This window comes from Centruroides sculpturatus, unplaced genomic scaffold, assembly GCF_000671375.1.
Source record: "Centruroides sculpturatus isolate CEXI.00-Female unplaced genomic scaffold, Cexi_2.0 scaffold420, whole genome shotgun sequence".
Classification (NCBI taxonomy): Eukaryota; Metazoa; Arthropoda; class Arachnida; order Scorpiones; family Buthidae; genus Centruroides; species Centruroides sculpturatus.
In genome coordinates, this window is record NW_019384618.1 from 30237 (window position 1) to 46022 (window position 15786).

The 15786-nt window shown below is 28.3% G+C and overlaps 1 protein-coding gene across 1 annotated transcript in view; it reads left to right on the top strand.

Annotated features, from left to right (window-relative positions):
- LOC111625414 (leucine-rich repeat protein soc-2-like) overlaps positions 1 to 15786 on the top strand; it is a 41786-nt gene that overhangs the window by 20705 nt on the left and 5295 nt on the right. Inside the window, exons 6-8 of the mRNA XM_023368557.1 lie at positions 5565 to 5681; positions 7062 to 7224; positions 12695 to 12805. Coding sequence (XP_023224325.1) covers positions 5565 to 5681; positions 7062 to 7224; positions 12695 to 12805 — 391 coding nt within the window. The remainder of the gene's footprint in view (positions 1 to 5564; positions 5682 to 7061; positions 7225 to 12694; positions 12806 to 15786) is intronic.

Consider the following 15786-nt stretch of genomic DNA (forward strand, 5'->3'; position numbering starts at 1 on the left):
CTATGCTCTGTGTCTTCATCAAGAAATTGGTGAGAAATTACTTGAACAATTTAAATCTTAGACTTTTGATCTCTGACAAAGACAAGAGTTTGTACTGTGCAAAAATGAGGACTTCTTATGTAGAGCTGATGACTTCCTACTACAGTCAGGATCAGTGTTAGTAACAGAAGACCCAACTCCAGCAGTTTTGAAAAAAGTGAAAAAAGTTGTCATTATACTGAGAATAGCATCAGTATTATCTGGACCCCTGGACCCACCAGCCAATGTATCATGTCCCAGACTTTTTCGAAGTAAAAATACACAAATTCACCTGGCCTGAAGTAAAAAACAAATCCACCATTCTAAAAGTAGGTGGGATGGGAATGCTTGTTCATCCTTTGGTGAACAAGTGTTCCTATCCCACCTAGTTTTTAGAAAAGGCTCTTGCTAAGAAAATCATTGCTTCCTAGTTCCAATCTTGACATTTCTTCCACTCGTGAGGCAAAGTCTCATAACTAATACTATTGGAGCTACACCTCCAAATATGTACCATTTTTTCAAAACAGATGCGGTCTTGTTATACCCATCTTTCCCCATTTTGAAGCAATGACTGCTTGCAAACACTGTATTGATTGAGAATGGATATTCCATATCACAAATACTAGGCTTTGAGGGAGGCTCTTTTATTAATTACAGATAGTAACTATTTTTGTTTCAATGGTAATATTTATTTACAGAAACAGGGAGTGCCTATGGGCTTGTCTCTCTTGGCTATTTTAGCTGAGTTAGTTATGAGCCATAACATAACTAACAGGGAGTGCCTATGGGCTTGCCTCTCTTGGCTATTTTAGCTGAGTTAGTTATGGGTGATAACTAACTCAGCTAAAATAGCCAAGAGAGGCAAGCCCATAGGCACTCCCTGTTTCTGTAAATAAATATTACCATTGAAACAAAAATAGTTACTATCTGTAATTAATAAAAGAGCCTCCCTCAAAACCTAGTATTTGTGATATGGAATACCCATTCTCAATAGAATTTAAAGCTTTTCGATTCCTGCTTTGTGTGAGATTCTAGCCGGGGGTATGGAGTAGTTTATTACTCGTGTATCACTTACTTAGCGGCTAGTTGTTGAAACTAGTTCTCAGGTCATCTACAAGAATGGCTTTTTCCAATTTAAGAAAATCAAGTGCGGAGGGACTTATAGTTAGAATAAATTAAAGCGGAATTTGGTGATGGCGAATTCACCTTCTTCCTCGTCAGGATCCTGACACCAGTTAATCAATTTACTGTTATGCGGATTAACACGCGTATGGAGATAATATGGATTTGATTCAGACAAAGATGAGACATTTCTTTAACATAAAAATAAAAGAATTTAATAAACTAAAATAAACAAAAGCATATAAAATGGATATAATTAAACAATTCAAACGAGCAATTTAGAGAGAATATAGATGCAATTAAAATATATGCGTTGAGAGAGAGAGAGCTCACAAATTCATTTATAATCACACTACCTCAAAGTTTACTTTGTCTTTATGTTCATCTGTATTCTATGATCATACTTCATTTCATGGTGAGGTCTTGATTTGGCACAATATTAAAAGTTTCTTCTTTTCTTCCTAAATTAACTCATTTTTATACTCAATTGGATACAACTAAGGGCGTTGGCCTTATGGAGAAAATATGGGAGACTTCTCTCCTCTATGAGATCTTCTGACATACTCCTACTAAGGGCGTTGGCCTTAGGGAGCAAATATGGAATACGTCTGGCTTCGATGAGGTCCTATGGCGTACTCTCCGAATCATGTAGATCTTTGACTATATCTCATGATTTGTGACCAATCATCATATTTGTACTTTCTCACGTGACCGGAGGGAAGGGGAATTATTGAGGGGTCGACAATTCCCAGGGTGGTGAGATTTGTGATAGATAACTGGAAAACAAAAGGATGTGTGTACTTCCGTTAATAAATTCCCTTAAGCCCAAGCCCGAGATATCTCGGGCAAGTTACATAGCATTACATAAAATGCGGTGCTTAAGGCCATTTTTGAAAATTTTTTTTTTGAATTTTTCGAATGTTTTTTAAGTCTCTAAATTTTTTCAAAATTTTTTTCCCGCGCGAAAAAATTTTATTGCGATTTTAATTTACCTTTAATGACGCACGCTTCACGCTTAATTGCTTTTTAATAGTTTTTTAATGGGAGTTTGATATCAAATTTCATTCATTGTTCTAAANGGTCTTCTACAAGAATGGCTTTTTCCTAATTTGAGGAAATTCGAGGGTGGAGGGACTTACAGTTGGATATATCTAGAGAGGAACTGAAGGATTTCATAATTCTTCGTTCCTACGTCAGGATCCCGACACCAGTTAATCAATTTACCATTACGCGGATTAACACGCGTATGGAGATAATATGGATTTGATTCAGACAAAGATGAGACATTTCTTTAACATAAAAATAAAAGAATTTAATAAACTAAAATAAACAAAAGCATATAAAATGGATATAATTAAACAATTCAAACGAGCAATTTAGAGAGAATATAGATGCAATTAAAATATATGCGTTGAGAGAGAGAGAGGTCACAAATTCATTTATAATCACACTACCTCAAAGTTTACTTTGTCTTTATGTTCATCTGTATTCTATGATCATACTTCATTTCATGGTGAGGTCTTGATTTGGCACAATATTAAAAGTTTCTTCTTTTCTTCCTAAATTAACTCATTTTTATACTCAATTGGATACAACTAAGGGCGTTGGCCTTATGGAGAAAATATGGGAGACTTCTCTCCTCTATGAGATCTTCTGACATACTCCTACTAAGGGCGTTGGCCTTAGGGAGCAAATATGGAATACGTCTGGCTTCGATGAGGTCCTATGGCGTACTCTCCGAATCATGTAGATCTTTGACTATATCTCATGATTTGTGACCAATCATCATATTTGTACTTTCTCACGTGACCGGAGGGAAGGGGAATTATTGAGGGGTCGACAATTCCCAGGGTGGTGAGATTTGTGATAGATAACTGGAAAACAAAAGGATGTGTGTACTTCCGTTAATAAATTCCCTTAAGCCCAAGCCCGAGATATCTCGGGCAAGTTACATAGCATTACATAAAATGCGGTGCTTAAGGCCATTTTTGAAAATTTTTTTTTTGAATTTTTCGAATGTTTTTTAAGTCTCTAAATTTTTTCAAAATTTTTTTCCCGCGCGAAAAAATTTTATTGCGATTTTAATTTACCTTTAATGACGCACGCTTCACGCTTAATTGCTTTTTAATAGTTTTTTAATGGGAGTTTGATATCAAATTTCATTCATCGTTCTAAAGTTGTAGTGCATGGATTTTCCTTCGGTAAAGTTATTTAAAGCTAGTTTCTGATGTCAAAAACGACCTCCGATAGTTTTTTAATTTTTTTAATTAATAGATTTTCTTATATATAAGTTTAATTAAGTCGGAGGGTCGGAAATCTCAATAAAAATTTTAATTTTTTAAAAATATTTAAAAATATAGGTCTAGTTAGTATTCACCCTACTTTAAACCCTTCTCCCGAGACGTCTATGAGAATGTCCCGGGAAATACGACACCAGCTGTTCTCAAGGTCATCCAGCTGTGTAAACAATGACTGGTCAGTTTCAAATTTCACAGAAAGACGAGACAAAGGAAAATAAAATTTGAAGCTTTTTCTTCAAAATTAATGCATTTCTTTCGGTTTTTTTCAGTTTTAAGTATTTTTTATGTTTAATTACATTAATATCAAAAATCGAGGCTTAAGGAGTTAAAGGAAGTGGCTCTTTTATCAATTTCCCCACATTAGAAAATGATATTTTCACACCAAAATGAAATAATATTTTACTTTATAATTTTAACGTTATATTTAAATTGTTAATTAGACCCAGGGGCTATTCGGATCTCACATTTGTATACATTATCCTCTTCTATATCTATGGTACATAAAGGATGTTCTGTTAGCATGGGAATGCTCAAAGGGTGAATTATTAATTTATACAATTCTTGTCAGCCATTTTTCCAACCATCTTATTTACTAAAGAGGAAGAAAAAGATATAAAAATCTCTTTCTTGGATTTACTTGTATATAGATCCCCTAATGGGCCCTCCTTTTCCATTTTTTACAAGTGTGATGAACTGCCATTCATTATCCCTTAAACTGCCTTCCATCTCTCTAGGTACAAAAATTTGGCCATTACTGCACTTATACATAGGGCTTTTTTATACCCATCCTCCCAACCATTTGTGGATAAAGAATTTGCCCTTTAAATTAGAAGTGAACAGAGCTGGATATTCTCTCACAAAGTTTAATTATTTAGTAAAAAGGTAAATGGGTTAAAAGCACATTATTTCCAAGATCAACTTTATTTTGTAAAAAGGAACTGGTCTTTATGTTGCCAGCTATCTTGTACCTAGGTACCTCTTTCTTTCATATATACTGAGTTTTTAGAAAATTTGAACTAGCATTAGCTCCCCAGTCCACATTGCATAGGATACTTTGCAATGATAGTGATGGGTTTATGCTTTTTGAAAAATTTGGAGCTTTAATTTGTATAGGTATAGCATAAATTTGAAAAATTTATGCTATACCTATTTATGCTATATCAAAACTATTTTAAAGGTATAGCATAAATTTGAAAAATTTATGCTATACCTTTTACATACCTTTAAAATATACCTTTAAAATAGTTTTGATCCCATTAGTGGATTTTGTAAAGGTATAGCATAAATTTGAAAAATTTATGCTATACCTTTACAAAATCCACTAATGGGATCAAAACTATTTTATATAGGTACCACTGCCAGAATGCTCTGTATTCATCTGGCAGAGCATTGTGAAGATATTATACATAGGAGATGTGCAACAGAACTAGCCAAAAACGGATATAACTTTGATTCTTTTTGGTGGTAAGTGTCATTGGTGAAACACTGTGGGAAGAATCTTATTCATATGGAAATCTTTGTTCATTATATCAATGTTGCCATGCAATTCTCCCACACTTGATATACCAGAGTTTTGCTGTTCAACTTTCTAAATCATAGATCACGTGACAAAAACAAAGCAACATCAATGGCACTCCAGTGTTTGTATTTTGTTTGAATTTTCTTTTATATTGTTATCAATTATTTCTATGCATATTATTGTTAATTTTATTAACCATAGCCATCATATATCATATTTATTTTGTAATAATGTACAGTTTTATATTTTTATATCTGTAATTTTTATGTTCCATGCTCGTGTGTGAAGAGCAATTTGAAAATGTGTTCTTTTTCTATATTTCTAATGTTCTATTCTCCATATTACCTGAAGAAGATGGTTATATACTGTCTAAAGTATTCATCAATTAAATGTTTACCGGTAATGCCAATAGACAGTTTTTAGATTTATCTTTTGTTAATAAAGTCTAAATTCAGCCATATTGTCTCCTAAGTTACTGTATGATAAGTCCATAAAAAAAAAAGCAATATTATATGCTTGAATTTGAAATCTTATGTTAGTACTCTTAAACAAAAAAAAATACTTTTTCAAATGTTACAAATTTTTAATAGTTAATTATTTTTCAGGGTAATTCCGAAATTATATATGAGGACTCACTGAGTAGTTCTTCAGATAAAGAAACTGAGAATAGTGACAAATTTGATAGCTCTACAAATGGTAAACATAACAAAAATGTTGTTGAAGTAAGTATATTATTATAAAATAATTAAATTCAAAATAAATCTGTAATAATAATAGTATTTTTTCCTTGTTTTTAAATTGATACAGAGTTTTTTTTTATGACAAACTAATAACATTATTGATACATGATAATTGAAATGTAAATATTAAGGATGAATGAAATGTATTGAGTTGTAATAGTTTGAACCTTGATATTATAAAATGGCTTTGTTTTATTTTAACACTGAAATAATATTTTAGAATTTATTATAAAAACTTTAGTATCTAAGTTGTTTCATTTTATCAATTTACAAACATTTTATATAGTAGATTTTATTTATTGTAATCACAGCTATTGTTATCACAATTTAATTTTATTAAAATTAGCAAAACTCAAAACATACACTTAAAATACATTTAGAAAATTTCATTTACAGTGATTAGAATAATAAGTGCTAACAATAAACTTCAATTATTGTTTTATTTCTAACTGTCTACTCGGACATAGCTTATTAATAGGATGTTACACTGGTGTTTAATAATTGATACAAAAATTGACAGTTAGATCAGAAAAATAAGACTTTTATTGAAATTCACCTGTAGTAGTAATTTTTTCTGAACACATATACATATATCTGTTTTGGGTTAACAAACCCCTCATCAGCAGCATTACCAAAAACAGTTAAAAATAATTAAATAAACAAATAAGACAATTTGTATAAAAAAAATTTTCACGACAATAAAATACTTTTTTAAAAAACTTACAGTAAAGACGTATCCTAATCGCTTGTACAAAAGATTTATATCTTCAAATTTTACAATTTCCAAATTACTTAAAATAATTTTTTTGTATAAAATTAAATTACATTAAAATATTAAATTTTAAGGAAGAACTAGAATTAAAACCAACAGATTTCAACTTACATTACAATAATTGCATTCACCATGAACTTACATCATCAATGAACATGCGAGTTTATCACTTATACCTTTTGCTGTTTATACACGTCATCAAGTATGGTGTCCCATGATTGGTGGATTATTCTTCGTAAGTTATTATTAGTTCTATTTTTTTTTCCTTTTTTATATTTATACTTATATTTATATATAATATTCATTATGTAGTTAAAATCTAATGATTATAATTTTATTATTATTTTTATTTTGTGAAATTAATTTCTGATGTGTCATATGATGACTTACCATTTTATTTATCATCTCATCAATTGGTTGTATATAAATTTAATTGTAGTCTTAGATTTATTATTTATAGTATAACTGATGAAAAAGTCCTGAGAACTGCTGATACTAAACACACTTTAATTTAAAATATATTTTTGGAAAATTTTGAAATAAACACTCTTGTACTGTTCTGTAAGGAATAATAAATATATTTTTTTTAGGAAAATGAATTACAGTTTACACAAGAAGAATTAAATAGGATAAAATGTGCCTTAAAAGAAGGTGCATCATTGTGGAGACAACATCGGGATGGATTTTTAATTAATCATAGTCATCAGTTAATTGCAGAAACAGAAGAACTATGGGATAAAGATCTAAATTTTGGTAAACTGAAAAAAAATAATATATTTTTAATTTATATGTAAATAATAATAATGGGCATACACAAAATTAGAACAACCCCAAAAGTAAACATATGCAACATTAATAAAACATAAATAACACTCCCTAAGTCCCCTGTAGAAAGTCCTTTGAACTCTTTCATGTAAAGGAGGAGGATGATGTCTCTCAGATATTTTAAGTCTGACTACAAAACAAATACAGAAAACAACATAATTACACAAAACTATAACTCAAGTAGACAAAAATGATACACCATTAAACTTATAATACTGACTTCAATCTAACACAGTGCACAAAATGCACAGACTTCATCAGACAGTCTTGGACTCAGAAGGAGATCCATGATAGGCATCCTATTAGTCTCAGCCAGAATCATGTTGACAGAACTACATCAAACTGCTGATTGACTCATGGCTTTTTGGTGAGACAGAAGAGTTCATGATTGCCATATAAGACCAAGTTGGTCATAAATACAAAAATTGTAGAAAGCATCTTAAAACACAGATGACACTTGTAGGAAATGAGGAAATGTCACATCATGCATGAGACTATACAACGCATTATATCACGTTGCATTTTTTAGCATAAACAGACTAATTACACCATAACAAAACAAAATCAAATAGCAGAAAACCTAATAAATCAAAACTTGCACACAAATACAAACTATTGCACCATACTACAAATACATGCCTCAGACAATAATTAAAAAAAAACACACACACAAGATGTACTATAACTGATGTACAGAATAAGCTATTACAGACAAAACAATCTATCATAACAGACATGACATCACATTCATTAACAAATGAAACAAGATCACATACATCATAAACATAACTGTACTAAGCACTCACAACATAGAAAATACATACCCTTCAAAAATTATTAAATACTCAGAACTCTCTCACAAAAAGCATTTGTGAAGAATGGATAAAGTACTTATTTCAGCAATCCTTTCTTGCACAAGCATCATACCACATACACTATATAAAAGTCCAGAAACATTAGAACTTCATAACAGTACATACCTTGGATTATAGAAGTATTTAGTATGGGGTATATATATATATATATATACCCCATAATAAATACTTGTATAATCCAAGGTATATATATATATTTCCTATGTGACATGTATTTAGTATGGGTTGGATATATATATATATACCTTGGATTATAGAAGTATTTATATAATCCAATAGAAGTATTCTATAATCCAAGGTATATATATATATGGGTTGGGTATATATATATACCCAACCCATACTAAATACATGTCACATAGGAAATTCTTAACTCCTTGTGTACACATACATTTTTGATATTAATGTAATTAAACATAAAAAATACTTAAAACTGAAAAAAAACCGAAAGAAATGCATTAATTTTGAAGAAAAAGTTTCAAATTTTATTTTCCTTTGTCTCACCTTTCTTTGAAATCTGACGCTGATGAGTCATTGTTTACACAGCTGGATGACCTTGAACACAGCTGGAGTTGGATTTCCCGGGACATTCTCATAGAAGTCTCGGGAGGCGATGAGTTTAAAGTAGGGTGAATACTAGCTGGCCGTATATTTTTAAATATTTTTAAAAAATTAAAATTTTTGTTGCGATTTCCGACTCCCCCCAATTTAATTAAACGTATATATAAAATCTATTAATTAAAGAAATTAAAAAACTATCGGAGGTCGTTTTTGACATCAGAAACTAGCTTTAAATAACTTTACCAAAGGAAAATCCATGCACTACAACTTTAGAACGATGAATGAAATTTGATATCAAATTCCCATTAAAAAGCTATTAAAAAGCAATTAAGCATGAAGCATGCGTCATTAAAGGTAAATTAAAATTTTGAAAAAATTTGGAGACTTAAAAAACATTCGAAAAATTCAAAAAAAAAATTTTCCTTTTTTCGTTTTATGTAATGCTATGTAACTTGCCCGAGATATCTCGGGATATGTCCTTAAGAGGTCTGGCATAGCATTATGCATTGGTATATAAGGTGAGTAGATATACTATAATAATGAATATAAAATATTTATTATTATTATTAATCAGTTGTAGGATTAAAAATTAAAAACTATCTATCTAATTGCAATAATACATATAAATTTTCTTAGTTATTGATTATCTAGTTTTTGATTTTACATATTCAAAAACTATATTTTCATATAAAGCAGAATTTTTTGTTCTTTTTCTTATATTAATTTAAAATTATCTGTACGCATTTTTTTTATTTGAAGAAATAATTTCTCATTCATAATATACAAAATTTTATATTCATAGAAATTAGAATAAAGAAACATTAACAGGGATATAATAAAAATAATTGTATAAAGAAGTTTAGTTCATTTCAATTTATATAAAATAATTACAGTTGAATATGTTATGTAAATAAAAATTTTAATCTCAATTAATATTCATTAAAAATATCATCAAATTGTTTATTCCAAATGTAAAGCACATTATTGAGCATATCTAGGTTAGTCAAACTTTATTCAAAGTCAATTTTTATTAATATAAGTAATTTTATTAAAAAAATTTCTTTAAAAATGTTTTCACATGGTACAAAAAGGTATATATATGCCTAGTATTTTAATTGAAATTAATATAAGAAATGAGCACAAAAAGACTCATATACTTGATATTTAATCTGTTTTTCTTTTTAATGTTGGCATTATCTGACAATTTTTGTATAACATGATGGTAGAATTTTTTCTTAAGTATAATTTTATTGTTTTATTCATTTTTAAAATTACTTTTGAGATCAAAGACGTAATTTCATTTTTGGATTTAAAAGTATTCTGTTCCATTAGTAGTCTGCATATCAATATGTTTTGTAAATTTAACATGCTGTTATCATTTTTTTTTCCTGTCAAATGTACTATCATTTTCTCTTTTTCTAGTCTAATTTTATTTTCTTATTAAATTTTAATATGTTATATCATCTGCATGTGATGTATGCCAAATGATATTACAAGTTAAAGTTATTTTTTTGTATTTTTACAAGAATTAAGTCATATTCTAAAACATTGTATTTTGTTTAAGTTAAGTTATTTGTATTAAATATATTCTATTAATTATATTTATATATGAATATTATAATAATAATTAGTAGTATAAGTATGTTATTTGGTTATACCAATATTTTTCTATGCAATTATAATTTAATTGCATAATTTAATATAAATACATATAGTAATTCAAACACAAATTATATATTGTATTTATCCAGACACTTGGCAAATCTCATCATTAAATTTTATTCATACATGTTTATCTCATTTGTACACGTTTCGGGCATTCCTTGCCTCTCTTCAGCCAACTTTTAGATTACAGATTATTGAAAGTTAAAACCATAAAATTCCTTTGCCCATTTTACTTGTCATCCATTAAATTACAAATTTGTGTTTGAATTACTAAAAATTACTGGCACAGTTTCGAAAATACCAGAATAAGAATTCCAAAACTGAAACAGCAATAATCATCAGAAGATGCATAAGGGTCAACAAAACAACAATTACAGAGAAAAACTGCAATCAACTGAATAAAATTTAATGATGAGATTTGCCAAGTGTCTGAATAAATACAATAAATCATTTGTGTTTGAATTACTAAAAATTACTGGCATGGTTTCAAAAATACCAGAATAAGAATTCCAAAACTGAAACGGCAATAATTATCAGAAGATGCATAAGGATCAACAAAAGGGTCAACAAAACAACAATTACAGAGAAAAACTGCAAGTTGACTGAAGAGGGTCAAGGAATGCCCAAAACACGTATCAACTGAATAAAATTTAATGATGAGATTTGCCAAGTGTCTGAATANAACATGATGGTAGAATTTTTTCTTAAGTATAATTTTATTGTTTTATTCATTTTTAAAATTACTTTTGAGATCAAAGACGTAATTTCATTTTTGGATTTAAAAGTATTCTGTTCCATTAGTAGTCTGCATATCAATATGTTTTGTAAATTTAACATGCTGTTATCATTTTTTTTTCCTGTCAAATGTACTATCATTTTCTCTTTTTCTAGTCTAATTTTATTTTCTTATTAAATTTTAATATGTTATATCATCTGCATGTGATGTATGCCAAATGATATTACAAGTTAAAGTTATTTTTTTGTATTTTTACAAGAATTAAGTCATATTCTAAAACATTGTATTTTGTTTAAGTTAAGTTATTTGTATTAAATATATTCTATTAATTATATTTATATATGAATATTATAATAATAATTAGTAGTATAAGTATGTTATTTGGTTATACCAATATTTTTCTATGCAATTATAATTTAATTGCATAATTTAATATAAATACATATAGTAATTCAAACACAAATTATATATTGTATTTATCCAGACACTTGGCAAATCTCATCATTAAATTTTATTCATACATGTTTATCTCATTTGTACACGTTTCGGGCATTCCTTGCCTCTCTTCAGCCAACTTTTAGATTACAGATTATTGAAAGTTAAAACCATAAAATTCCTTTGCCCATTTTACTTGTCATCCATTAAATTACAAATTTGTGTTTGAATTACTAAAAATTACTGGCACAGTTTCGAAAATACCAGAATAAGAATTCCAAAACTGAAACAGCAATAATCATCAGAAGATGCATAAGGGTCAACAAAACAACAATTACAGAGAAAAACTGCAAGATAATAAGAATTCAAGTGTTTTAAAGGTTCAAACCATACAAAAATTTGTAATTTAATGGATGACAAGTAAAATGGGCAAAGGAATTTTATGGTTTTAACTTTGAATAATCTGTAATCTAAAAGTTGGCTGAAGAGGGGCAAGGAATGCCCGAAACGCGTACAAAAAAGATGAACACATATGAATAAAATTTAACTTAATGATGAGATTTGCCAAGTGTCTGAATAAATACAATAAATAATTTATGTTTGAATTATTAAAAATTACTGGCACAGTTTTGAAAATTCCAGTATAAATACATATATTGTGTGCATACAGTTGGTCCTTAATTTTTGAATAATTCAGTCTTTTGTACAATTAACTTGTTTTCATATGCCAAATTTACACTTCTGTACATTTTACAGTGGAATAAACTAGTTTTGAGCTATTGTAAATTTGCACTTTCTGCTAGTTTTGTGTTAGTAACAAAAAAAATCATTTGATAAAATTAATTTCTATTGTCCATTTTTCATGGCTTTAAAATATTTAAAAATGTTTTATACTTTGTTACAGAGTAACTGTAAAAAACTAGATAATTCAACTCAAAACTCGATTTTTTTCTAAATAAAAAATTGAGTTTTGAGAATATTCCTTTATGTATATAAGAACTTTATTAAATATATAGTAATTTTTTAATTTTAAACATCATAAACTTTTATATTTTATTTATTTAACCTTTTTTGCTTTTAAACTTATATACTGTATAATGATTTTGTTCTAAATTGATATTTTCAGAAAATTTTGATCAACAAATAAATAATATGAATGAAAATAACTACTTTGAAATGAATTACTATTTAGATGATGATGAAAAATGGGATGAAAATATACCTTTAAAATTTTCAGGTAAAATTAATTTTCAATTTAATAATTTATGACAATGTTAAAGTTTTCATTTGTTAAAAAACATTTCAAAATAATTTAAATAAACAAACATTGTTTGAAATTGTACAAGTTAAATTTAGCTAATATGTTAGATTTAGCATCCAATACAGCTGTGGTTACAAGATTGGAGGGTGGAACTAAAGCTGTAATGTGTTTTGCTAGTGCTGTCTCAAGGAAGTATGTAGGGTGGGAGCATTTGTTAACCAATGGTCTTAAGGGCCATACAGATTTGTGTGTTTTTGCTTTGAAGAATAATCTTGGGCAAACAACACTTCCATTTACGTGCATCACATAATTTGAAAAGTCCATTAAAAAGCTGATAATTACAAGTTAAATATTTTTAATATTAAAATTACATAATAAAATTGTTTAAAATTGAATTAAAGTTTGAAGTACATTTTAATTGGAAAATCATAACATTTTTATTGTAGATGAAAATATTGAAAACTCTAAAATTTATAAAACATTCATATATTTTGTAACCTTTTAGTGAGATTTTTTCAAGTACAAAATTTTTTATTTTTTATTCTAATGTATTTAAAATTTTTAGAAATTTTAGAATAAAACTAATAATATCCATAATAATAAACAAGAAAAATGTTTAAATTTTTAGAAAAGAAGACAATAAGACACAATTCATATAAGTTTTAAGTAATAAATTATAATCAGATATGAGATATAAAATATATAAAATTAATACTAAATATTTTTATAATGATTTCAGCTTCTATTTCTGTCTATTCCAAATCTTAGAATTATTACATTATAAAACTTTAATTAGCAAATAAACACATACTAAACTATACAAAATTATTTATTAATAATTGTAAATTGTGTCAACTCAATCAACATTATATATTGTTAAATAATTACTATATCAAACTTGATTTAAATAACTTGCAAGTATTTTTTTTTTAATATATTTGTAATATTTTAATTGGCAATTTTGTAAAATTTTACAAATTATATCATTTTATGAATTCTGCATACATACTTAATGATCTCAAACTAAATAGAATGGTTATGCTGGCTCTCCACTTTGTGCGATTTTGAGGCAATTCAATTGCCTTTGTCACTGTTCATGCACAGTAGAATTGCCTTTGAATACTTTGGTGACTGTGACAATGTATATTTTTGCATAGCACTTAAATGTTGCAGCCAATCAACATGCAGCATCCATAATTTCAAATGTACATTACATTATATTTTTATTAGTGATGTAATGAATATTCGGTTACTATTTGGTATTCGGCCTATTTGGCCGAATACCGAATATTTAATCACTATTCGGCCGAATACCGAATACTTAAAAAGAGGATAAATAAATAACAAAAACACAGTAAATTAATCATTTTGGTATCTAGATTTAATGTTATCGAGTTAGTGTTGTTTGTTTATATTTATTTATAACTTATAACATGCACAAAATAAAAAAGAAAATAATATTAGTCACATGTATTCACAATTTATAATTACAAATATCAGCACAAGGGATTGCAATCCAGCAGTGTTTTCAATCCAGCTGGATTTTTGCTGGATCAATATCATTCCAGCTGGATCCAGCGCAGATCCGCAGATGTATTTTTGGTGCAATAAAGTGTTATCTATCTATCTATTTAGCATTTTATGGTTTTTTTAAAGAAATAAAACATTTTTTTAAATACTTAAAAACCTTTTATTATTTAGACCAGGGGTCGGCAACCTGCGGCTCTTTGGATGTGAAGCTGCGGCTCTTTAGTTCCATACGCAAATATTATTTATTTTATCAAAAAAAAACATTTAAAAATCGTTCTGAATCGATTAACGAGGATTCGGCACCGATTCTATCTCTCAGTCACTTGTACTCACTTTTCATCGCACCACTCCCCCGTGACACGTGTCGTCACTGTCGTCAGTCAGTCGGAAGCTCTCGAATGACGCCATCGTCGGATGTTTCTATGAGGTTTAATTCGCTTTCGACGCAAGACTATTCTGAATAAATAGATTAGTTTTTTTTATCAGAAAACTTTATTTATGCGAGTACTATTTATTATTGGCAAGAAAAAAATTTGTGGCTCTTTAAAAACTTTGAAATTTTGTAAATTGTAATTTTTGGCTCTTCCAACTCAAAAGGTTGCCGACCCCTGATTTAGACTGTTCACTTTAAATCAGTAAAACGTCTTACACATTTAGGTAGTAAACTTAACTTTGGTTCGATTTAACACTTGAGATAGAGATAATTAACTATAAATGTTTAGTTAAATTATAATTATAATGTAATAAGTTAAATAACAGCAAAGGTAATTCTACTAATTAATTTACTTTAATATATTATATTATAATAATGTAAGGATGGATAATCAGTGGCTAAGTGGCTATCAGTCTTACTAGTTTTCTTATATAGGCTCTACATATCAGTCTGTAGTTATTTATAAGTAATTTAACCACTTATAGAATAAAAGTTAAATACTCTTACTTAATAGAATTAGAGAAGAAGTTATAAAATATCAGTCTTGTCTTGAATAAAGTATTTTAAAGGATTAAATAAAATTAAATCAATCACTTATTTTTTCGTGTTATTTTTTTATTTCATATTATTTTTTTTTCATCAAATATGTTTTTGTTATCAAATATTTCTTTGTCATTTAACATGTTATCATGTTATTTTTTTGACTTTTCTGGAAGTAGGATCTCAAAAAACAAATAGTATTAATGGTGTTGTCTCCCAACCTACTTCTTAATGCACTGCATATATATCCCGCTGCAGAGAAGGCCCTTTCAGCCTCTACGCTAGTTGGTTTCAGGGTCATCAAATAATTATAAATCAAAGATAAGTTTTCACCTCTGACTCCCTCATTTTCATAAACAGCCATTTCCTTTTTTAATAACTTATCATAATCCTTCTCAGTACTAGTTTCTTTCCGTTTCATGAAGTTTTCTTTCTCACGCTTTAGTTGGATCTC